A 26235-nucleotide genomic window follows, 5' to 3' on the forward strand; every position below is an offset into this window, starting at 1 on the left:
TCACTTGTGTGAACATGCCATAACACATGGTTGTGATACCAACGAGCATTTCAAAACGAGGGCACGGAACACAGCAGTGTGACGCAGAGCAACTCCTCATACAGCGATATGAAAACTTTCAGCACTTCACAGAAATGCAGTAGCGTTAAACGTCAATATAACGAAATATCTCGGTTTTTATAACTTCATATCCACAGAGCACCATGTATTTTCAGCCTCATTATAATGAATCTTCTTTATCCATGATTTCAATACAGTGATACCTCGTTAACTCAAACTCGTATATTTCAAAAAATTGGCTAAGTAAGAGTTTTTCGTGGCACCAAGCATTTCCCATAGATGCAATGTATTTTTTGGCCTTTATCTCAAAATACTTCGCCACCAGAACGTTTCACAAGGTGCCGTGCTAGCGACAAAGCGGACACTGTCCCCTAACGTGAAGTCTGAACCTAGCAGCATAAGTTCGCCAAGCAACCTCGTGCCACGTCATGTGACAATAGATGTGCAGAGAAGCACGCCGTGCAAAATAGCATGGTTGGAGCTGTTTGTTTTGTTTACCACGATCTATCATCAGAGGAGTGGTTTCAGTATTCGTTTTAGTTACACAATGCACATGGCGCGGATTTTTTCTCCATGTTAAGCGAAACAATGTGTGTCGAAGCCTGACCACGGTGAATGTGGCAGTGTCACCGCAACTACTCAAGGGGCACCGACATCAGCCGAAACAAGAAACATGCTTCGTCCGATGAGAAATAAAGTTGAGTGCAGTGGCAGGGATGATCAGCACATGCTATGTATGAAGCAACTCGAGGACGCTTTACTAGGTCCAAGTGTTACCGCAAGGCAGACCAGCCTTACTAGCTTTTTCTGCGCTAAATAAAGAGGTAGTGCCGCAAAATACAGCTAGTTGATAGCTCTGGTATTTTCCTTCAAAACCTTTATGTTAAAAAGCTGGTCAGTAGTGGTGAAGTTCATAGATAAAACTCGACTTTTCATTGTAACATCCACAACTTTTTTTTTTTTTGTCTCGGAATTTTTTCCGGTTTTTACTACTTCAAGTTATCAAGGTATTATTGTATAACAAAGTTTCACTGCAGCTGCAAAGGAAGACCGAAGCAATAAATAGAAAATTTTGCTGGTGCCCGTGGTCATACGATTGGCTTGAACGCAATTTTTCTGGATGAATTTTTCTAATCATGCGCCATGCGACAGAGAGCACAATGAGCACGATTGAAAACAGAGTAGTGAAAACTACATAAGCAATTTCTTCTTTTATTTAATAGGGGTGTGCGAATAGTGAAATTTCATCTCGAATCGAATAGTGCCGAATCGTGACCAAAAATATTGAATATCGAATCGAATATCAAATAGTATATTTACACTAAACGTGTACCACCATTTACTGCAAGACAAAAGAAAAATCACTGACGCTACGGCGTGGCAACAGCTTTATTACGCGCTTGTTCGGGAGTTTCATTTTTTTTCTTCTTCAGCTTTTATTGGCGCGCAAGCATGTTTATAGACGAGGCGCCATCACAATAAGCAGCGCCACTCCTAACGGCTAAGAGAAAGGGGTACGGTAGCTAGTTTTTTTTTTCCCCCCTTATGGTAGCGTAATATGGCTTATCTTGTAGTAGTGATGTTGTGCTTCATTGCCATGGCTGCTATGGGCCTAAAAATCTTCGGGCGCCCGTCCACGACAGCGGTTTAAATGAGTGCAAGAACGATGGCAGTTTATGAATGAGCTGTGCGGTGCGGCAGTGGCAACTGCACAGCGTAAAACAAATTTTCACATGTAAAGCCAATCAGCGAGGGTTTTGCGTGCCAAAGTCGGGATGTTTTACCGCGCTTGAGGCATACACGACCGAACTACGCAAGATGTCCGTGGATTCGTTTCGGAAGCGAAGATGTGAAGGGCTTGACTTATGTGTTCAAAAGCAACTGCATATAAACATGCGGTCGCTTTTGAACCAGGATATCAGTGAAAGTTTTAACGAAAGGCCTACTGCAACGACGTTAGCTTTAGTTTTAGCCACCCCACTCTAACCAAGTTGCACCATTGGCCTTTGTCGCGTGTTAGGTATTCGTCCTGTAGAATTATTCGAAACTTCGAATACTAGCTATTCGAAAGTCGAATTGAATTATTCGGTTAGCTATTATTTCAATTCGAAACCCAAATGTTCGCACACCCCTACTATTTAACCATTAAAACTATGCCACATTTAGCCCTTTATTATATAGACTAAGCATTACTGATATGAGAGCATTATACTCCATCTCACCAATACCGTTCAGCACTACCAAGGTTACAAGGTGTAAGCAGGCCACCACTAGAGCAGCAAAACATAGTTCCAGATATAATTGCCCTACAATTGGCAGGGTTGAGACATATGCGCTTGTTTGGCAAGTGCTACAGCACATCGGTACATGATATGTTTATTCTTCTTCACATTGATGTTGTGTGCCTTTAATTGCTGTATAAGTAACCGCCGGTAACTGCGGTTACAAATCAACATGGCAGCACCCATGCAGACGCGACTGCCCGCTTCGACCCGAACTTGCGCTTGCTGTACGCCCACTGCGCTAGAAGCAGCAAATAAATGGTGAAATGAGCCATCACTTTGTGCCATCTCAAGCTGAGGACAAAGCGTGAGCAACATTTTGCCGTTATTTGCGAGATCGGCTGTTTAGCCACGCCTGCTAAGCCTAACGTGCAGAGAATTTGATAATGGTTCATGAAATTAGCGCAATATAGTCGTGAATATATTGCTATAGAAGCGTCATCACATTCATCTGAAGCAAATACAAACGTCAGTTCGTAACTTATGAGTCACAGAGCGCCCGATGATGACTATAAATTCGAAGCAGAGGCAGCCATTTTTTTTTTTCAGCGATGCCGTCTGTTCGCTTTACTTGCCCTACGCGTGCAAACAGACGCCAGGGAGACGCTGAACAAACAACACGACAAGGATGAATACATGTGGAGGGGCTAATCGCCCTTTCTATTGGCTAAGGGGCCCTGTAGCCTTCATAGTGCTGAAGGGAACTTCTGAGATGGAGTATAGATAGGGCACTCGATAGTATTGGGTTGCACTAGAGAACTTGCTACTGAAAGCAGTTACCTTGTAGGCATTGCCTTGGCAATATCTGGAGACAAGAAGCCTGTGGCCGAACACTTGCCTATAAACTTCTCTAAGACTGTATAAGCAGGAGGCACATCAATACAAATGTCTGGCATATCCTGGAAAACCCTGTCGAAGCCCTGAAAGTGCAATACTTGGGTATAGAAAAGTGAAAAATACTTTTCACTACTACACTTTCCCCTCGGCAAGCTTTCACTTTCACCAATCCTTAAAAGCACAATGCATTACCGAACATATAAGACATCAAAAAGTACCTTTCTTAGTGAATGCAGTGGGTGCCAGTTTGAAAGCTGGAACCAGTGAGACCATAAAGGCAGACAACTATTTATTTCAGATAAGTGCAGCGCATGCTTTCAGAAAATGTGGAACATTGATGAGTCACTACATTTCACTCAAAAAAGTTTGGGAAAATTTTAGAAACAAGAGTTGTTTACGGGCCCTGGCTTTACAATGTCACAAAGAGCACAGAAATCTGCCAAGGTTGTAGTCAATAGAGGAAAACATCATGTAAAAGACAAGCTGGGATCTGAAGCCAAATTAACTACCAACAGAGAATTTCCTAACACTTTCAGCCTATGCTATACTAACACCCAGCAGCAAACTTATAATGCACACAAGAGAACTTGCTCTATTTGCTGGGAGAAGGGCTTGGCTCATTTCTAAGATTTTATTGAATAAAATTATAATACAGTAAGCTGCAATAGAAGATCGACCCCTTTCCTTATAAGCAAATACTGAATCATGAAAGCCTTGCAATAATAAGAATACAATTTAAATGACTACAATGAACTTAATGAGATTACTTTCAGGAAGCATGTCAAGTGCATACAGTCGAATCCCGCTATAACGAATACCGCTATAACGAAATTTCTGCCACAACGAATAATTTTCGATTACCCGTCAGTCGCCTATAGAAAACAATGCGCAAAATGTCTAATCACAACGAATACTTTTTCTGGGTATTTCCGCTTGAGCGAAGTTTTCACGAGTGCCACCACATAGGGAAAAGGAGCTTGCATAGGACTGCCACAAAATTCCGCTAGAAACTCGACCATTTCTCGTTGTCAGAGCCGTGCGGCCGCATCGCAACCCGTGTCTTCATCGGAGACATGCTTTCTGCCACCACAAGCACATCCCGGTAAATTATTTGCCATTGAGATGCTCGGCGACAGATCGTCCATCCGCCATGATGCTGCCGGCGGGTTTGATGCGCATGTGGGCCGCGGAAGAATCGTTCTTCAAGAACTCCCGCCATTGTTTTCACGAAGCACTCAAAACAAAACTACTGCTCGTCGTCACAAACCCTGCGATCATGAATGACATCCATGGAGTTTGGAAGGCACATGCGCGGCCAGCGTGCACCTAGTCCAAGTGTAACAACATTATGCCGCAACCGCTGCGAACACAAATGCAGTCGTGTCGACGCGATCATGGGTGACTACAAAAGTAGGCGCGCATCCAACGTACACGCATTGACTCAAAGCAATGCTGCGGACAAAACCGTGGTAGACACGATCATAGATGGCAACAACGGAGTTCTGAAGGCACGCGCAAGGCCAACGCGCACAGATTGAAAACAGAACTACCCTTTGCCGCAACCGCTGCACAGAAAACCACGGTCGCTATTGTCGCGATCATCGATAGCGAATACGCTCAAGTACGCAGCTAACACACCAGAAGAAAGATTAAAGGCAATAAAGTCGTAAATCGGCACGAAGCTTCGGCACTTGGTTTTCAGTTAGCCTCTAGCGAACTTTGGCACGCTCCTTTACAGCGCTACGCGCTCGGCACGCATCGAGGGTAGCCTGCATTTAGTATTTGCTCGGTTATTGGACATACGATTCGGCTTTACCTTCATTCTTTTTTTAACCCAATGTGGCCGAAAATTTGCGAAGCGTCGAATACAGAATGCAGTGTTTTGTCAAGTGAGTTCGCATTGGATTCGTTTTTCGGTAAATTTTTCACTTGGGGACTTTTTTTCCTAGAGAGCCATGCCAACGGGGACGTTTCTTCCAGGGACGTTTATTCAGGGGACGTATCTTCCGGGGACGTTTTTTCCTACACCCTAACCCACGTGTATAACTCGCGTGTTGACGCACAGTCTCCTTCCTTGCATTACCGTGAAGCCAACTTGCGCACCGACATTCGCGTATAACCCGCACCCCGAGTTTAGTGCTAAATTTTCTGTATATTTTGTGCTTGTTATACGCGAGAAAATACATTCACTCGGTGTGCGGCCAAGTGCATCCGAGTTAGCGAGAGTTAAATGCAAAGGACAATGCATATGCGCTTGACGGGACCAAATGACAAGTCATGATCATCAGATCTTCCTAACGTTTGTGGTCTATAGATGAAATTTCGCTGCAACGAAATTCCGCGACAACGAATTTTTTCGCGCGTCCCATCAATTTCGTTGTAGCGGGATTTGACTGTATTGGTATACCATGATGTTTGAAATGTCCTCAATATTGAGGTAAGGATGCCAGGTAGTTTCTACAAAATGAGAACGTACCTTTGTGTGTTTAGGAGTATGAATATGTTAGTATGGCTGCCAAAAATGTTTTGCACTACACCTGCACGCCTCAAATGCAGACCTTCACCACAAGATAAACAATAATAAAAGGGTGGGGTGGGGGAGAAAGTACAGCAAAACTTTTGCCTGACTGGCAAGACAGCAATCGGCAATGCACAAATGAAAGCTTAGACTTTTTTTTTTTTTTTTAATTAAGCTAACATCTTTACTTACTCGCTTCATCTGTTCAGGAGTAACAATCACACTCTCATCAAGAGCCCTGAGCAGTTTACACATTAGTTCCATGGCCATATCACCCATGTCTTCGATTGCCATAACGACAGCCTAGAAAAGAGAGAAATTTCTGGTCATTAAAAGTATGCAGTTGCCAGCAGCAGCCATTACAACTTATCCTCTAAATAATATGGCTCACAATGCATTGCACAACATCTGAAGTGACAAACTGGTTGAGTCAAAAAGAAAGAGTTATTTCATAAGAAAAAAAAAAAGGGAGGTGGGGGGTAGACATTTTCGCTGAATTATGGTTGTCAGAAGGAAGCACCACTTGACAATGGTAGGTTAGAAATTCCTAAAAGAAGGGCTTAACTCTCACTGCTTTTCGCTGTGTGTACCATATCGGATGGATTCAAGAGCCCCCTTTGAAACGTTCATACCTGTTGGCTGGAGTGTATTAAACTTGTGAATAAGGTATGACTCTATAATTTCTGTCTCTCGGGGACAGGAAGTTCGACTGAAGTATGTAAAGTTTGAGATCATCAAAGTTGTCACCTGCTACATTAAAATGCTGCGACATTGCTTTAGGTATTTTCTTTCGCTTTGTCCGCGCGATGCCTGTTCAATCTAACCGTCGCCGTATTTGCCCAACAAGATGTCTGCTGCACATGTGCACGGTGAGGACGGCACAGGCATGAACAAACATCGCTGCACACACTTTTGATTTTGCATAGATTTTGATGCTTAAAGAGATTGTGAACAAAACTAGGAAGAAAATGACAAAAATTCTACTTGGAAGACACAATTGTTCAGATAAACTGAGTTTCTTTCAATATTTTTGAACAGTTGGCTGTATTTTTGGAGGATTGTAAGCATGCGGCGACAGCATGCCAGCGCGCGCAAAGCTGTGCATCAACGGTTGTGACATCAAGCATCCCCGCAACAGAAGCTGGGTGCACGCTTTCCTGTCCTGCCACTCCCCTTTCTTCACCTCTCCTTTACATTTCACTCTCCCTCTTCCACAAAGGTGCCGAGACATGCCCCACCCGGGAGCACTGTTCGCTGCTGATGCTGTTCATACTGTTTTTAGTAACCACAGCGGGAGCAGGGTGGATTGAGAAACATGGGCAACCGCTGGCATGGTTGATAAACCTGTTTCCGGGAAAACGTCACCTCTTCTAACTCACAGCGCGGCAGCTAAGACGCAGCGGTTTGTGAAAAATGCATTAGATTCATTATTTTCCTCTAGTTTCGGCCTGAAAGCAAGGTTGTGTTAACCAATTTCAGCAGCCAAGCAAGCTTTCAAGAGGCTGAAAATCTCAACGGCAAAATTTTTGTTCAGCATCCCTTTAAAGTACTATTTCAAGCTCAGACCATTTATAACAACTGCTTACAGCGCAGGACCAGCTACAATGCAGTTTTTTCTGACTCATTTACCCTCCCAAAGAACTCTATGTACAGTCGCTGACCGATAAATCGGACACCGATAATTCGGTTATGCTCGGTAATTCGGACAGTCGCGCGGCACCGCCAATGATCCCATAGAAGTAATGTGTAAAGACGACCGATATTTCGGACAGCTGCCAGATCTACATTCGATAATCCGGACCCTGTCATGCACGCCGAATTGCCAGCCATTATCTCTTCCGGCACCCATACCATACAAAGTATGGCCTCAGAGATCAAAACAAAAGCTAAATTGTGATCTATGAGGCTTTATTTCGATCGCTACTTTATGCCTCAGAGATTTGTAATTCAAAATGCCGATCTTGGAGGCACTGGTCAACTGTGGGAAATCGTATCGACATCACGAACATTCTACATTCCGGTTCCTGTATCCCCGCGCTGCGCTGCTATTGCTGCTATCGCCGCCATTCTGTGCAACGCCTCCTCTAGAAAGATGCCTGCCGCGTGAGCCAAAAACCTCCCCCCCTACCCTTTCCTTCCTTCACCATTTCCAATGAGGGCAGTAGCTGGCGATTCTTGCGGTGGCCGCTTGACGTCACACCACGCCAGCCCCATTGAAAACAATAGGGCAGTGCGTGGCACCATCTCTCTACAAGCGACCACAATTCAAGGCAGGACGGCTACAATGGGACAGCCAGCGACGCCGCAGGCATTTTTCTAGAGGAGGCGTTGGTCTGCGGTAAAGCGTATTGCTAAGGCAACGACTATGGTGAAGGGGCCCGTCAGCGCAGTACTATCGTAAGAGTGAGGGGGCCCGTCAGTGTAATGTAATCGGAATAGTGAGGGGGCCCGTCACCATAGTGTAATACGGTGACGGGCCTCGTCTCGAGCCCTCGCTGTTCTTTCCTCATCGTACAGCGATCACTGGCGCGATCTTGTATGCATTCCAAATAAGCACGGAGGTGTGGCGTTACATCCAGCCGCACGCAAATGGCCAATGTGAACTGCGACAGAAGTCACGGCCCTGCATTGACCTATCGCGTGCAGCTAGATGTAACGGACCGCCTCCGTCCGTTTTAAGAACGCGTACAAAATCACACCACACATCACACTGGCGGAGATACAGGCGGACTTGGCTGCATGTAAGCGGAAGTGCATGCAGCAACGTATTGACAACTTTTTTCAGCCACCGGGACACTAAAGTGTCAATAAAAGTATTTATTTTCTGACGCATTTATTTTTTCGAGCATTTGATAATCAGGACTTATTTACGTTCCCCGTGGAGTCCGAATTATCGGTCGTCGACTGTATACACATATTGCTTGTTGTGCAGTCCCCAAAGATGAAAGACAGGTTATAATGCGCCGGCCGGAAGACTTTTTTTATCAGAGAAGCAAGGGAGCGAGCGCACTTTTGAGCAGAAATGCGCCGGCCGGAGAGAGAGCAGCAACGTCAGCGTTACGAATGAGGAGGGTAATGCGGAGTGAACACGAATGGCAACAGGGGGGGGGGGGGGGAGCGGTTGCTAGGTGACTGAGAAGCCTTTGCCCCTTTTGCTCTGGCACGTTACTGCTGTTTGGCTCTCTTCAGTATTCTGCCGGGAGAATAGTTTGGTCGTCATAGAGTGCAGATACCGTGCATGCCACGTCAATTACCCCGCAAATAACGATCGAGCCTTTGTAAGCAGCAGGTGGACTTACAAGCTTGGCAGACCTTTGCAGGATAGTCGTCGCAGCTGTTCTCCCAACCGCGAACCTTCATTTCAAGAGCGGTTTAGCTCACGGGTGTGATCTCTTCTACACCCACCTCCGTGTTGTCCTTGGCAAACTTCCCGCGACGGAATGCCAAGTTGCAACCCACACGCTAGGCCTAACGAGCGCTAGCTGCCTCGTCAGTAGTAACCGTGGACTATCAGAGTAGCAGTTCAATGTAGAGTGAACGAAACGTTTTGCAGTTGCATTTGGAAGGGGCGACTTAAATCTTCAATGAAAACAAGGGCGTGAACGTGCAACACTGAAGTAATGGTTCGTGGTAGCCACTGTTTTCAACATAGCGCATATGACCGGAAGATCGAAAGCTTATAGTTTCTGCGCAATGCGGTACCGCCGTGAAGTCCGCATAAACGAGGAGGCCCCAAAAGTTAGTCGGCGACCTTCTGCTACGGCAGTTACATGTGCAGCCTTTGAAAAATGTTTTGGTTATCGTGCAGATATTCAAGTGTCCGGCGACTTACGTTATAAGCGGTCTATGCCGTGTAAACACATCTATATCTTATCTGCGAACTGCCATAAGCCCAGCATGAGGAGGTAGCAAATGATTAACAGCAGCACTATTTAGTATATATTCAAAGTGGAATGGAACAGCGCAAAACAACAAAGCATTGAAACCATGACGAGTGTACAAGAACTTTCCACCTCTGTCTTTGTGGATTGTTTTGTGCCGTTTCTTTCAATAAACCCTTGTCTAGCTCACCTCGTAGACCAACTCATGGTGGAAGTGTGGAACTTCCAAATCTTGCAAGCAACGAATGGCTTCATTAACATCCCCAGAGCACAAATATTCCTTGAGCAACATTTGAATCTGAAAAAAAAAAAAAACCAAATGTAATTGGATGATTATTTTGTAAGTTCAAAGAAGGCCCCATACAGGAGTACCGAGCTTAAACTCTTGGGTTTAATGTCTTCAAGCTATTACACAGTGAAGGATTACGAAGGATGCCATAGTATAGGACTTCAAACTAATTTTGACAACCTGGGGATTCCTTAGTGTGCACCCAAAGCATCATACACTTGTTGTTGCATCCCACTCCCTGTGGAACATAGCTATCTTAATCGGGAATAGAACCCACAGCAAATGCACCCGAAATTTCCTGGTCAAAATATCAAACAAGGTACTAAATGCAAAGCACATTTTAGCAGTCAAATTTGACATAAAAATACCTCCACTATACAGCAGGCTCTTGATAATTCAAACTCAAGAGGGACGCAAGCATTTTGTTTAAATTATCAGAAGTTCTCATAAATATGACTCAGGGCACATATCAACTTGTATTGTAATGCATGCCAAATGGGGACCTCAAAATTCGGGAGATCATAAAGCAGAGGGTGGCGGTCGGGGACGCGGCAAAAGAAAACTGATATGCATTTTTATTTGTTTCTCAGGGTTGCAGCAACATAATACATAGCTCTGAATCATTGCCAGTAAAGTTTTCAGATGTCAGCGATCATACTGGTACTCATGATACAGTGCGACAGCTGGCAGCCCCTTCCCAATCTCAGTATGCTTTTCTGCACAACACCACTGTACTGCGGCAAAAGTGAACCAGGACTCATTTAGAGTCTTCTTGCTTCCTTAATTAACATGCGATTGTTAGTGCACATATTTTCGGCACAGGCAAGCAAAGGGTATGAATTAGCCTAATTAATGCAATGGAGCACTTTGAATTACGAGGCTTTAAAATACATTGAAAACATACTGGGCCGACCAAAAATGTGAAAGTTTGAATTATCAAGAGTCTACTGTATCTGACATTCGTTGTTAACATACACAGTAATATGGTGAAAGAAACAACCAATGCAATTGTCAAAAAAAAAAAAAAAACAGTGTTAGAGCTCTGATGGCTTTCCTGTATATTTTGATGGCACTTCAGCAACTCAGTGTGCTGAAGCCTGGCACAGGAACAGAAATCAAATACATACACATACTTTGTACCATTCCTAATATGCAACAGTGCAATTCTTTTGTTTGTATGGGATAGCAACGCCAAGCTCACTGTCTGCGACAAAAAATACACATACTTTATTTAGGGGAAGTATAATATACAGTAAACCCTTGATATCACAAAATTCAAAAGTATAATGCAATTCTCCACATAACAAAGTATCTTATTATAAATTCATATCCATTTACCACCACGTAGTTTTAATTTCTATATAACAAAATGCACTAATCCATGATTTCAATATAATGAAGTTTCACTGCTGTCAGAAGCAAAGACCGAGGCAATAAATTTAAACTTATGCTCATGCCAGTGGTAAATAGTTGACATGCACAAAAGTTTAACCGAGCTCGCTCTCCACGACATCAAAGTTGAAAGTTCCACCATTTCATAACACTTTATAACACCATTTCACATTTGCCGTTTTGCAAAGTGGCCACCATATCCCATGCTTTGACCTTGTTTTGTGCCGTTTTGGCACCAATCAGTGTGTGCTCAAGCTTGGAGACAGTGCAGTTGCCACGCACTTTCACACACCATTTTTCACATCATTTCCCACATCGTATCTTGAAACAGAGCATACAGCCAACGTCCTGATTTTTCAGACTCCCTAGTGTCCGCGAAATCATCCTACAGATTGGGCAGTCCAAAAAACTGAATTCATGCAGTTTTACTTCGCTCAATAGGTCAAACCGCCACAGCCACATCCGAAGTAGCTCTGAGCGCCTGGTAGTATACTTAGGCATTTCAGTGCTTGGACTGGCTCTAGCGAACACATTCAGTACCTGCCACGAACCCAACTGATCGTTCCTAGTAGTGTGCAGCACATGGCCTGCTAAGCTCACGCTGTCACAGCTGAGGTGCCTGCTGTACACCAGATGGACGGGTTCGCCGTGAGTGTGTTCGCTATGCCCACTCCATACCTGTTCGCTATGCCCACTCCATACCGGGTCAACCCGTTCCCGGTTGCTGCTTCAATGGTTTGACAGTGACGAGGAGGAATAAAAACAGTAAATAAATAAAACATTTCATTAGAAATATGGATGGGCATCTTTTATTTTAAGCGGCTCTCCCGCCGCCATCTTGAATTTCGGTCCGGGACCGAGCAAGCGCCCCCCTCCAAATCTGGTTGGATTATCCTTCACCCTAGGGGGGGCGCTTGCTCAGCATTTTACGGTAGTCAGAAAGAACCCCCAGCCATGCTGAGAGCTGCGGGAACGAGTGGCAGTGCAACGACTCCACTGTCTTAACAAAATGGCATTCGCAAAATGTTTGCGTCGACGCACCTAGTGCACCAAGAGTTTTGCTTTACAGCTGCTAAATTACTGATGCAGTATGGGTTTCCATGATGCACTCAACGTTCTTGGTGCAGTGCGATAATCGGCTAATAGGCGCCTGCTATCATAATATGATTAGATAAAGATTGCATTTCATATTGCATTAGCATCGACCTTCCGCTCTTCACGAACACGAAGTTATTCAACAAAGAAACCATGGATCAGCAAAGTTTTTCAGAGCAGGCCTACAGGCGAGTATTCCGTCAGTAGCATTGGTGCACAAGCTTCGATAGCAGGAGCAAATCGGAGGTACACATACACCGCGAATTTTGCCATATCAGCCTGTATTGTTTTCTTTTTTCCATTTTCCTATGCGATTATCGTATGAGATAAGGGTGGGAATAGCAGCTCTCAATTCATACCCAGATTGTGGCACCCAGACTGTGGCATGTAATGAAATGGAATTTCGTTACATACAGCACTCGGCAACAGGAAGGACAGTACATGTCTCCATGAGCTTCATTGTTTTTACGCGATTTTGAGCTCCTTTCTTGTTGTATGGCTGACTAATGTATTTTTTCCACATCATTTTGGGACAACACAGATTAGGCATTGGAGATGGCAAGTGGGGCTGTTTCCAAAACATTTTTAGCAATTTTCATGATACCCCAAGTAGGTGCCAGGCTTTCCGTGGAGACCGTAGTGAGTGAGAACATTTATTACAAAGTGAGGCCTTTTTCAACATGATCCTTTATTATGGTGATGGCAGCCCTAACAAGAATTCGGGCCGGCAACTTGTTTGAGTTTTCAGTTGATCCTAAACTCTTCCCCCAAAAATATTACCTAGGATCATGATTGCACCCCAGTCTGGGTCAATTTTTTTTATGAAAGTGCAATAATTGTGCGAGTAAATACAGTACAACCCTAATTATGTGTAGAACAGACTTCAGATATAATGTACCCTTTCCCATTATATTACATCTGGTGTAACAATTGCATTACCATATATGACTGTCATATCGTCAAAAGAGACAAGCAATGTCTACACACCTTCTTTACAAGGTATTTGACAGGACGCATGCCTCCTCCCATGCCCCACACATTATCCAAACGAACCAGTCCATGTTTCATGCTCAACAATGTGCTGGCATGTTGCAGGGTCTGCCTGTTCAACAGCAAGAAAGAAAGGGCAGGGAGAGGGGAGGATCCACATTTAATAAGCAGAAAAGCTTACCAGAAATCTTCACATACACCATTACCAAAACATTACATACTTTGACAGTGGACAATCAGTTTCTTCAAGGTTGAGTTGCACATATTTCGGTGGCACACAGTCATCTGCCACAGCACGTGCCAAAAAGTTGCCCAGCACCTGCGTGAAATATGCAACAGTCATGAGAAATATACAAAGGGTTTAAGTGTACTAGGAACAGTGCTTCACCAACACTGACTGTTGTAAAATGTCCACATAAATGACAAAACCGAACAAAATAGGCAAAAGAAAGTCACAATGGTACAACTGTGCACATATCTTTCGTAGTCCAAACTGTGTACCAGCACTCTCAGCAAAAGTCTGTAATAGCAGTAATGTGCAAGGCACTACACAATTTCAAAAGAAAAGGAAAATGGCGAATCAAGAACTAGAAGTGAGCAAGCATCAGTTAATGCCAAACCCTCTCCAAGAATTTTTAAGCGGTATCAGTGCAATAAGCATACATTATGCAACATACCGTTGTGGCGTCTGGTGTGTCAAGCACTAGGTCCGGCAAGCTCTTGAGCAATAACTGAAAGCCCTTCTCAAAGTCTGGCTCGGACAAAGTACGACCGTACATGTCTGACAGCAGCACAGATGTCATCTCCCTGTGCGACGGTTTACGCTCCATGGCCAGAGATATGGCCAGGCACACAAGGTTGGGCCGAATTTGGCGCAGGTTGAATTCCTCCAAAGACAACTGAAACAGCAATTAAAAAAACAAAAGAAATCATCAAGCATACATGCGCAAAAAACTAAAAATATTACGCACGTAGCAACACACATATACAGAAAAACAAAAATATAATTTTTTCTTACTTGAATATGGCAAGCCATCAAAAATGCAGAATTATGAAATAAACATTTCCCACGAATTATCTTTTGCCACTCCTTTGCTCTAGGTCAGTATAGAGTATTTCTGCTTGATTGAACCCTGGTATGATACTTCACACAGCCTTTGCCATAGCAACCATGAACATACCAAGTTTCATTTCTTTTCATAACAGCCTTTCTGATCGTATCACAGTTGGGAATGACACTATCTCTCCTACTTATCTCATCGCTATAGTTTCATTTTAACTAAGCTCAACTGAGTGCAGTGAGCTTACATAATAGTATGAAGAAATATTACACAAATTAAAAAAAGAAAGTGCTTATTCGGAGTGTCACCATGGCAGTGACTGTAATGGGTTTTTTTGGAGCAGAAATTTAAGCTTTAGGAGCATGAAAAGTTTGTTTGGAACAAAGAAGCCATGGTTTAGAGCTGTAACCGATTGCCCATGCAAAGGTAGCAAACTATGCATGCAATTAATAGAAGGCAGATAAAATTATACTTAAAAGAGAATCTTTGCATTTATTAGTCATTACATAATGTGTTAAGGTATGTCACCACCTTCCCAAAAAGCTTCAGAGTTTTAGTAAGAAAGTTACAGTACCATTTTTGTCTTTTAAAGCTTGGTTATTTAGAATACTTAGGACAAGCAAATTTTTTAGACAAAAATATTTTTATATTCAATAAAACTTTGCGAAATATGGGTGTTATGGGTGTGACAACTAAGAAACGGATGGCACAAATAAATCAAAAGTTGCACGGTAGGTACATAAAGACCACAACAATAAACTGAGCACTGAGCCCGAATAATTGCAGTATCTATAAGCTAAAATGAGTTATCATAAAAATATTGAGAAATACTCCCTTCAGCACACTTAGTTCTCGAGCGATTGCCCACAGTATAAAGATTTACCAACTGTTTTCAGTTATCCAGCTTCACTGCACAGGCAAATGAATAAACAAACAAGCCATGTTTCAAGAATAAATACTTATTGCACAGGCAGCATAGGTTGGCAAAAAAATTGGAGCTCACTCGGACTCAAGACTCACCAAAATTTTTCTCAACCGGACTCACTCGGACTCAAGACTCTCTAAACTTTTTCTCAACCGGATTCGCTCAGACTCAAAATCACCGACATATTACTCAGCCGCAATCACTCAGACTCAGACTCATGGCTTGACCCGAGTCTCAGTGAGCCTGAGTGAGTCGACTCATGAGTCCATTAGCGTAATATTAGCTCTTCGATCATAGTGTCAATGCTCTTTAACGCCAATATCTCAAATAAGCAGTGCTCTGTGATACGCCTTTTGATCTTGTACCTTCAAATACGAGTTATCAGCGGTTTCTATCGAGTAAGGACTTGTATGAAATACGCGATTCACACAAGATATTTTTACCAAGAACTTCCCATGAAAGAGTGTGGGGGAGGTCATGGCACCGCCTCCCCTAATGCACGCCTCTGATCAATATTGAGGTGGCGCATGAATGCTAGTGCGTTGAGATATGTGTGGATAGACTTGATTGAGTATTAACATAAACCGATATAAGGCTGATAGTAATGCTGAACTTGAATAGATAGGACCATAGGTTGGCAATAAAAGGTGGAGCTCACTCGGACTCACTCAAGAAATATATTTTGTGCTTGGCTCAATCGGACTAAGACTCACCAATATTTTCCTCAATCGGACTCACTTAGACTCAGACTCACTAAAATTTTTCTCAGGTGGACTCAACTCGGACTCAAACTCGCCAAAATATTACTCACCCGGACTCACTCAGACTCAGACTCACGGCCCAATCTGAATCTGAGTGAGTCGACTCATGAGTGAGTTTGCCAACTTATGACAGGCAGTTATCACTGTATAACTGTAGTATGCAAAGAAGGAAGCTATGAAAATAATGCATTCGAAGATTTTAAGCAAACGTTCAGGTGATAAAGAACATTCAATATGTCACAAAATTCATCAAGCTTATAGCTCCTAAGATCCCTCCTAAGAAACCGCACATTTTTCTTTTGTGTGCACGGAAGCATGTAATTTTTTCCTCGCCTGTTTCCTTGTGATAACAGATATAGGGACACTCCAGGCGCATTTTTGCTGTCGCTGTCATGTTCCGTACATGTATAGCTATGTGCAGTCCTCAGGGACTGAAATGCGACAATCTTCTGTTTGTGTCATACTGGCATAATTTCGACTCGTACTGATGTCGGGTACACATTAGAGTGGGTTGGCTCATGACTACGAGCTGAAAAAACAGTGCTAAATGACAGGATGAAGAAAGAACCCAGACCACGGCCCTGGACACAGACCACAGCACCCTAGTCTGCGTCCTTTCTTTGTCCTGTTGTTTAGCACTGTCGTTTTCTACTCATATTCAACTAACACTTACATCAAAGCCCACATTACATTTTGCAGCCAGATTTGTAGCGCCATGACAGAGTTAGCTCGAGCAATTGTGTGTAACAGTTGTTATACTGAAAGTTCTGATGTTGTGTTTCAACTCGTGTGCACTGTATAAAACCCACAAAAAAATTTCTCCGAAAAGCACGACCCGCGAAATCGAACCACCGACCCCTTTTTTCCGCAGCATGACGCCTAGACAATTCAGCCACAACTTGTAAAATTTTCTTTAATGTTTACCAAGTACAGAAGGTCCCAATTCAGTCTCCGACTCCGGGAACTCCTTCAGTATACTGAGATGTAACAACTTGATTTTACGGTAATAAAATTTTATTCCAATTCTGAATAGATTGCTGGCGCACCCCATAACCCTCTACTAGAATTTTTTATTGATTTCAAGAACACCAGGAGTTATATAAAATACTTTTCTAAGATTTTATAAAATACTAAAACAAACTGCAATCACATAACAATCACATGTGGCAACATTTTTTATGAGTCAACAAAGAATAATGAATCAAAAGCTTTCAATTTCGGGCTTCAGATGCGTACAGGAGGAACTAGACAGATGCTTGAAATTTTAGAATGGGTTAAAATAAACGCATGATTGCTTTTGCTAAACAATCTTGAACAAACAAAAACCTCAGAAATGTAGGAAAAAAAGAAATGGATGACTCCCCCTTTCATAGGGAATCGATATAACACAAAAGTGAACCAAACGTTTATTGTGCATTGCTTCGCCACAACAGCGAAGGAATGAATGCTATAGCAACAAATTGTAATGTCACGCGAGGAACGGCAAGCAGCTCGAAACTTGCAGCGGGCTTTAAAGCGGAAAGGACGCACAAAAAGAACACAGTACACAGGACGACCGCAAACTAACAAATGTCACAACTGTTACTTCTTTGTGTGTGAGCAGCGCGCTCCTTTCGGAAATACAGCCGCTGCAGAGAGCGAAGTGACCTCCGTGCTCTCTGTAACGTCAACGGAAGCTTGCGGTGAAAGCACAAGGCACACAAACCACCCCCATCACGAAATAAGTGTGGGCGCGCAAGAGAGACTCCCTGTAGAAGTGCGCTCGCATCGCAACGCACGGGGCAACGACTTTGAAGCGCGCCCTGCGCGCCATCTCGCGAGTGATAACAAGAACACGCTGAAGCCACCGAGCTCTGAGTACTACCAATGGTAAATGATGTATATAAATAGCTCGCCGTTAGTAAGCTGAAGAACATACGCTCTGTGGCCGAGTGGTTTCGCGCCGCACGCTGCAGAGCCAGGGGTTATAGGTTCGACTTCTGGCAATTAAACTTTTTCTTGTAGTTTTTTTCTCTGCCATCTGTTAGTGTATATTTTACAACATTATATTCGTGACGGAAATACGTCAGTGGAGCCGTGGTGGACCCCAGCATAAAACACTTTCGTGTTAAAAAAATTTTTTTTAAAACAATGTTTTTGAAATAGTGACATACCTTAAGTGAATTTACTAAGCAATACAAAACACATTTCAGGAGCAAGAAAGGGGGATTTTCAGAATAAAGTTTCTCTTGAGTATAATAACACAACCGTAAAATCCCGAGCAAGCGCCCCCTTCCCCTTTTCGGAAAATTTGAAATATGCACCAATGACCAAGCAAGCACCCCCCTCCTTCACCTCCAGTCATTTTTTTTTAAAGCTCTTTTCCACTGCAGAGTCCTGCAGCAGCAGTTCCCAGGAACCCAAGTTCTGAGAGTCTTTAGATATGTGCACGATTTCTTAGTACTTTTACAGTGTGGCGCCTCAGGGTTACATGCTGACTTGACACAAATTGTCGAAACATTTGAAGAATGTCTTTTCCCCCTTGTCATAACATATTAAATTTCACACGATTATTCCCTCTGTTTCAGTAAAAACAGTAAATGCACGCATATTCAATAAAGCGCTTCATTAGAAGCACTTTCTAGCGGCTCTTCCGCCGCCATCTTCAATATTGGTCCGCGACCAAGCAAGCGGCCCCCCCTCCGAATCTTGCCCGATTATCTTTCACTGTGGGAAGGGCAGCTTGCTTGGGATTTTACGGTAGTACAAAGAGGTACGATTCTATAAAATGAAACATATGGCCTTAACACACCAAAAAATTTACCTACATATTCTTAGAATGCAGTGGTAATTATTACAGTGAATGCCTTTGCTTCAGCCCTTTAATTTTTAACAAGGACAAGGTGGGAAGTTACACCTTACACAATTACAAAATGTTCAGACTTTGAGTGATGGTAAAATAGATCATTATTTCTATGCTTTCTATAATGTTATTAATTAACTTTGTTAATTAAAATAATGAACATAACTGTCTGTGCAAGCCCATTTCAGGGACAAAAGCAGCTTGGGTCTTGAAGGCTAAATAATGGGCATTTTCTGGCAATTTTTTTTTCTCACACCTGCAGAACTTAGTTGCCACGAGGCTAACAAGTGCAAAATCTACTTGTTTTGCTATCTTCTGGCATTATTTGATGTCACTGAGGCGCGGCTCCAATAACATGAAGTCTTTCCAGATAGTTACCAAGTCTGAACCTTTTCTCCATACTTGCTTCTGACAAATCCATCCACTCTTTGAACCGAAAATTAAACAGAGATCCAAATAACATTTTAACCTGGTGCCGTAGTAACCCTTAGTACTGATTAGGCTTGTGCGAATATTCGAGCACTTTGAATATTCGAACGAATATTACAGTATTCGAATTTGCTTCGAAACGAATGTAAATTTTAGAAAATTTCGTAGTATTCGAAATGAACGACTAGACACACACAAACCGCATGTAACCCCCCTGCAAAAGTGGTTTCACTGCAGTAGAGTTGTGCTATACCGTGAATACACCTTTCCAGGGGAAATTCGCACTGCCGCGAAGACCCACTTCTAGGTTAAATGAATATACTATTATTCTCACATTAATTCATCATTTTTCAAGTTTAAAAGCTTGTTATACTGGCTTATATTCTCTAAGTATAGTAATACTTAAAACAACATATTTTACAGGTTATCGCTTGCATTCTACCAAAAGTCAAATCCTGCTACTACTCAAAAGTTGCTTCCACTTCCCTTTGAACCAAAAAGAATGACTTATGCATATGCCTTGTTTCAACTTTAAAAATATTGCGCTGGTTAGTTGGGTCATAACAAATATGGTCATTTTTCTTTATCATATCTGATATAAACTATTCGAATTCGCTTTGAAATTATTCGACCAAATCAGTATTTGCTTTGAATTCGCTTCAGACCTAAAATTTACTATTCGCACAAACCTAGTATTAATCCTTCAATGTTCATCATGTTTCACTCAAGTCCGAAAGTTCTTCCATACCAAGGCACTGTCAAACTTAATGATATGCTTATTACTCCTGTCAATGAATGCTCATTCTTATGTGTTATTCTTGATGTGAACCTAAAATATCCTAACCATGTCGTTCACTCACAAAAAAAAAAAAAAAAAAACTAGCATATGGAATTAGAATTTTAATCAGAGCACGAAACTATTTTAACACTGCGGCTTTCATTACAGTATACTATGAGGTTCTTTCACAGTCATAATTATTGTATCGCCACATGGGGCAATACCTACTTAACTCTGCTATCTTGGATTCGGCATATACAAACTTAGCCGTTTGAAAAATAACTCTGTTCGTAATGCAGTAGTGCATCCTCTTTACTTTACAACTTCGATATACTCCATATCATCTAGCCATTACCATATTTATGTCGTTGATCTGTCTTATACCATCAAGTGTATTTTGTCCTGATGATCTTTCTAACACTAACCCCAGAAGGTATGCATCAAATGGAAATAGTTTACTACTTGTTATTCGAGCTAATAATGGACAACACATAGCTTATTTTTCTGCTTTATGTATTTGGAACTCATTACAGTACCATACCAAACAGTGTTCTTCAAGTGGTTTATTTAAAAAGCAATTGTTTTCTTACTAAATCACTAGGTCTATATTGATTTTTTTTTCATGTTGCTTCTCATATAGTTCTTGTTTACCTTTATTTGTTTGCTCTATTATAACGCAAATTTTCCTGTAATATTGCTGTTGTTGCTAATCAACTTACTTTTATTGGCCACCTTGGACAGGAGGTCAACGTAGAGCCTAGCACGTGGACCTCCTTACGTATATCTTTTTATTCTATATAGTGTTTTCTAAATGTACTTCAATAAACTTGATTTGTAATGTTTCTGCCAATGTAAACAAATGCACTGGTTGTTGCTTTGGAATGTGATCAGTGCGCTTACAGGAAAATAAAATCAACAGTTAGGGCTACCTTCGGTCTCTACTTTGCAGCGGGATGTGCTGCACTGGATTACCCGCATTCTCAGTGACTGGCTTGGTTAGCGGTGGGTCGAATGCCAACGATGATTAATGGCTATCGAATTCCTCGACATCACAGCTGTGACTGCTTGGCAGTTCCTTAGGCATGGTTCTATGACACGGGATGGCCACAAACTGGCAGCATCTCTAACTCAACGGCTGTTGAATTCATCGACATAGCAGTTGTCACTGTTCTACAGCTCCAAAGGCATATGGTTCTACGATATGAAGCTGCGACAAATCGTCAGCATATGCAGGGATGCAACAGCCGAAATAGGATTTGGAGCAATTTTTGGAGCAGCAAAATATTGCTTTTGGAGCACAAAAATCCAAATTTGGAGCAGGTTACGAAAAAAAAAAACTGAATTCTTTAGCACGAAATTCAAAATTTGGAGCAGTATAACAAAGAAGGCTTACTTTTAGAAAAGAAAACAAAAATACATACAAACCATTCAACATCAGCTAACTCGTGCACAGTGCACGTGAACACTGCTATGTCAATAAAAGCAGTGTGTTGAGCCACCCCATAGTGCGAACTATGACTAAGTCCACATTAGCATTTGCAGGACCTGTCAAATAATTTGACAGGCACTGGAAATGCTAATGTGGAGCTGCGAACCTGGCAACCTGGAAATTTGGGAGATTCGTAAAGCAGGAGCAAGTGGGGGTAGCGAAAAAAGAAAACTGGCATACGCTTTTGTCTATTCTTTCTCGAGGCCACAGAAATGCCATACACAGCAGCTCCAAATGATTGCCAATAATTTTTTAGACGTCAGCGATCATACTAGTACTCGTAATTACACGGCGCGTGCACGAATGAGTAATTAAGAAACAAAATGTGCTGTGTCCCTGACAACTGGTACTACTAGCCCCTTCTAAATCTCAGTATGCTTTTTTGCAGGACATTAGTGTACTGCAGCAAAAGTGGCTTAAAAAGAGTTCTGCACGCAAGAAAACAAGCATGAGGAAATTTGAGAACTACTGTCCTTTTCTATTGCGATAGCAACTATATGGACACTCTCGACGAGTTTTGCCGTCATCTCCCGTATAAAGTCCAAATTGATAACATATCCCAGTGCATAGTATGTTCTACCGCGGGTAAAAGCGCGCGAATGGGGGCGACGAATGCGGCTGAAGCAGATATCAAATGAGCCAGCCCATCTCCGTCGCTCGGAAGGCGCATGCGATAACACCACTCCGCTCGGGAAGCCTGCCATCAAAGCATAGAGGAAACGCCCCGCCCATCTTGAACGAGCAAGAAAAGACGCAACAGGGGGGCGGGGGGGGGGGGGGGGGCTGTTGCTTGAGTAGCAACTTTGAACTTTGATTCTAAGGCCGCGGTCACGTTCGCTGGCGCGCACGCTATCTCGGCAGCCATCAGCGGGCGGCTCGTATATGCTGCTACGTGCTGCGCTCTCAATGCGAAGACACTGTGCAGAAAGAGCATCTTTCCCTGGAGCGGCCGTATTCTCTTACACCAACGTTTCTTGGAGTTACGCAAGATCGGATACAAAAGAGTTTGCTGCCAGCCTCACTTCGTATAACATTACAATTTGTTGCTATGGCATTCATTACTTCGTCCTTGCGGTGAAACTGACTTTTTTTTCCTTTCGCGAGGGGTTAGGGTTAGGGCCTGCGCGTCTGTATTGGACGACGATGCCCACACTGCAGATGACCAACGTGGCCTCCAATTTGCGCAGCTGAGAAAATTTGAGAAATGCTGAGAAATGATGCAGCGAAAAGCTGAGAAATGGCGCAGCGTGGCGCACTTTTAACCAATTTCACGGTTTTGGCGCAGCTTGGCGCAAAAATAAGGAATTGTATCAAATTGGCGCAATTGGCGCAGCTGTTGCATCCCTGCATATGCCAGCTCTTTGCCTTCACTGCACTGACCAGAATGCCTTCCCAGCTTGTACATTAAAATAAGTCACATAAAGGAGTGCTGCACAGTTGCGTTTTGCTTTTGCACTTTGTTGTTCATTTAAAATTATTTTCAAATTTGTTGAGCACTTCTACTATCAGATGCGTGAAAGAATGATTGCAGGAATACAGAATCGTCATTACCATGACGTGGTCAAAAAATCACCACGGTAGAGCTTTCAATTTAAAGCAGCACTGAAACACGAAATTATGCATTACTTCTTTTTATCACATTACTGATGAGAAAATCATACAGCATCAGTGCATACATCAAAATGCTTTAACTGCAGTGCCCTTTCCTTTATGCTGAACAGGAAGTGCAGCAATGGGAATGGCAATTAACCCATGCAATGTTATATAAATGCTCTCGTTTACACTGCAAGTGAATGAACACATCACGCTGCCTAGCCCTACATCCCTCACTCTGTAAACCAAGCTTTAATTTAAAAATGTATGCATATACACATGAAACATACATATCCAGGTGAATGTCCCAGGTTCAAGGACTGACGAGGGACTTGCAGCACAGTGCATGAAAAGAACACTAAAAAGAGACTGCAGTATTCAGGTCATGTATAAAAGTAAACTTGTATTACAATATTCATTAAAGAAGAAGGATGCCAACTGATGGTGGGCATTCACAACGGTTTCAGTCATTGCTAAGCAGTAGAGATACTTTATAACAAATTATCCATATTCACTTGTTTGGGATTGATATGTTATTTGTTTACTGAATGCTTTTTCAACATTTTCTTTCTTGTTTTTGTACTTTTCCTCCTCATACCTGCACTGAGATGGGCCTGCAGTACCTCGTGATCAAAGATACTGGTACCATAAAGTTGTACGTGTAGGGTTATCTGTGACACATCGGTGTGCCATGGTTGTATTGGTTAAGGGTCATATACTTGTGATTGACCAAAAAAAGAAAACAGTAACCTAAGTTTCTTCTCTTATGTAAAAAACAGGCTACCAAGCAAAATTGCAAGTACCTAAAAAATTTGTGGTTACATTCCCGAATCTGCAGTGGCAATTTTATAGTAGCAAACTTTAGGTTTATTTTAACAATTTGGGGGTTAACACGCACCTAACACGAGTGCTCTAGGATTCTGCCCTAGCACCTGTTGAAACTGCAGACTAAGTGGCTCATGGCACAATCATGACAATGACGGTTTCAAATGCAATAATGTCAATATGCAGTAGCCATGGATGGTAGATGAACGTCGTGCTTGGTAGCAGTAATTTAAAAATACAAAGCCAAAATATTAAAACCTTGGAGAGGCAGCTCAATGGTTTGTACAGATAGAATCACACTTGTCTAGAGCAGTCGAGCAGCCGGCTGCGGGCTGCAACAGTGCCACGTACCGGCAGTCGCTGGGTTCTAGATAGGTTGGATGCAAGCGCCAAAAGCCTGCACGCGGCATGTGCACTTCGGCCTATCTGCGATGTCAGCCTGTAAACTTGATCATAAGAGATAGTCAGTTATGTTACTTTCTTATTCTTCTCCTTTTAAGTTTTTTGCTTGCTGTCGCTGGCGTAACGACCGCTGCCCGTGATAAGCGAGGATGTGCACTGGAATGCATGCACTGGCTCTGAGAACTGCACATGATTCAAGATAAAAGATGGCAATGATTCATCGGCGTCTCGGTGAATGATGACGTCAACGCCAATTGGCACATGAAGTGATAGAGGCGAACGACAACTGACGCGAAGCAAAACGAATTTTTTGCGATGGCTCCACGGCTAACGATGGAAGAGCGGGAGCGATCGCAATAATGGGGTGTAAAATGACCCGTAGAGCCATTTGTGATGTGACAGGACGCCCAATGGGAACTGTGAGCAGAGACTTAAAGGTGTACCGTGACACAGGTCGCATCGAAGACAGAGCCCATGGTCGTCCTGAAAGGGCCACGTCTCCCGAGGAAGACCTACTGATTGCCGCATCAGCAGCAGACCACTTTCTAAGTGCGAATGGGATCAGAGATGATCAACGTATACATGGCGTTTAGCGTCTTCTCAAGTTGCTGTGCTTTTTCAAAAATGAATAGCTTAAACGCTGCCAGTCTTTCGGCTTCAAAAACATACGAATCTACTAGGGGAATCGTGTTTCATTTTTTGCTCTTTTATCAGCTACGGTTGCGGCTGCACGCGACAAAGCAGGCAGCCAATAAGCGCAGATCCCACCCACCCTCGTTCGTGCAAAAATCTACAGGCCGATAACAGAAATGGCCGCGAGCAGTCATGACGCGTGCAGGCCTTTGGCGCTTGCATCCAACATATCTCGAACCCAGCGACTGCCGGTAAGCGGCGCTTTTGCAGTCCGCAGCCGGCCGCTCGACTGCTCTAGACAAGTGTGATTCTATCTGTACTAATCAGAATACACAACTATTTTCTAGTAGTGGGAAGTGACTGAAAAATGTTAGGTCCCAGCTAGAGACTGCTTGAGGCATGTAGTCTGTTACTTACAACAACTTCGTTGGTGTCTCCATGCTCAAAGTACTCCAGCAACAAGGGGTAGACTGTCGTCTCAAACTCATCTTCTGTAAGCTCGGGCGTAATGGACTCAAATTCGCAGTTTTCCTGCAAAGGGTAAACTCAGGTTCACGGTTCAACGCGAAGAATTTACATCGAGAAGGCACGGCTCTGTTATAGTACGAAGGATCAGGAACGCACTAACGGGCCAGTGAAAGTGCATTACTGTTCCTTCGGAATGGAAGTGGCACGGTTCAGATTTAAACGTGACGCAGGAGCCAGAGCTCGAAAGAAGCGGAAAATTGTGTTTCCGGCTGTCACCTGGTTGTCCGAGTCGTAGTTTGGATCGCGGACGTCTGATGCCGAGATATCGTCATCCTCGAGCGAAATTTCGCTCCCAGGTTTGCCCCAAGTTCCCTTTCCACCAGCACCACCTGCGAAAAAAATGAATACCTGTCAATACGAAACAGATGTAATTTCTCCATCACAGGTCCACGGACCAGAATAAACTTCTGTCTCAGCCACGATATGGACCTAAATGCGGCTGTTACAATAATGCAATTATGAATTCCTACTCCAGCGCACCAGCTAAACGACAGTTCGGGTAGACATGCACGTTGTCCGCTAACTACTCAGAAGTTGAATAACGACAGGATAAAAGAACAGACCTTTCGTTCTGGGGTTTTAACAATATTTGCGGCTTCCACTGACTGCAAATTATTACGCAGTC

At 43.0% G+C, this 26235-nt stretch overlaps 1 protein-coding gene across 1 annotated transcript in view; it reads right to left on the reverse strand.

Annotated features, from left to right (window-relative positions):
* Positions 1-26235, reverse strand: part of LOC119379244 (programmed cell death protein 4) — a 29085-nt gene that overhangs the window by 2193 nt on the left and 657 nt on the right. Inside the window, exons 2-9 of the mRNA XM_037648483.2 lie at positions 25827-25939; positions 25500-25613; positions 14022-14243; positions 13566-13663; positions 13342-13456; positions 9769-9876; positions 5890-6000; positions 3123-3262 (exon numbers count right to left, since the gene is read on the reverse strand). Coding sequence (XP_037504411.1) covers positions 3123-3262; positions 5890-6000; positions 9769-9876; positions 13342-13456; positions 13566-13663; positions 14022-14243; positions 25500-25613; positions 25827-25939 — 1021 coding nt within the window. The remainder of the gene's footprint in view (positions 1-3122; positions 3263-5889; positions 6001-9768; positions 9877-13341; positions 13457-13565; positions 13664-14021; positions 14244-25499; positions 25614-25826; positions 25940-26235) is intronic.

This window comes from Rhipicephalus sanguineus, chromosome 1 (genome assembly GCF_013339695.2).
Source record: "Rhipicephalus sanguineus isolate Rsan-2018 chromosome 1, BIME_Rsan_1.4, whole genome shotgun sequence".
In the NCBI taxonomy this organism is placed as follows: Eukaryota; Metazoa; Arthropoda; class Arachnida; order Ixodida; family Ixodidae; genus Rhipicephalus; species Rhipicephalus sanguineus.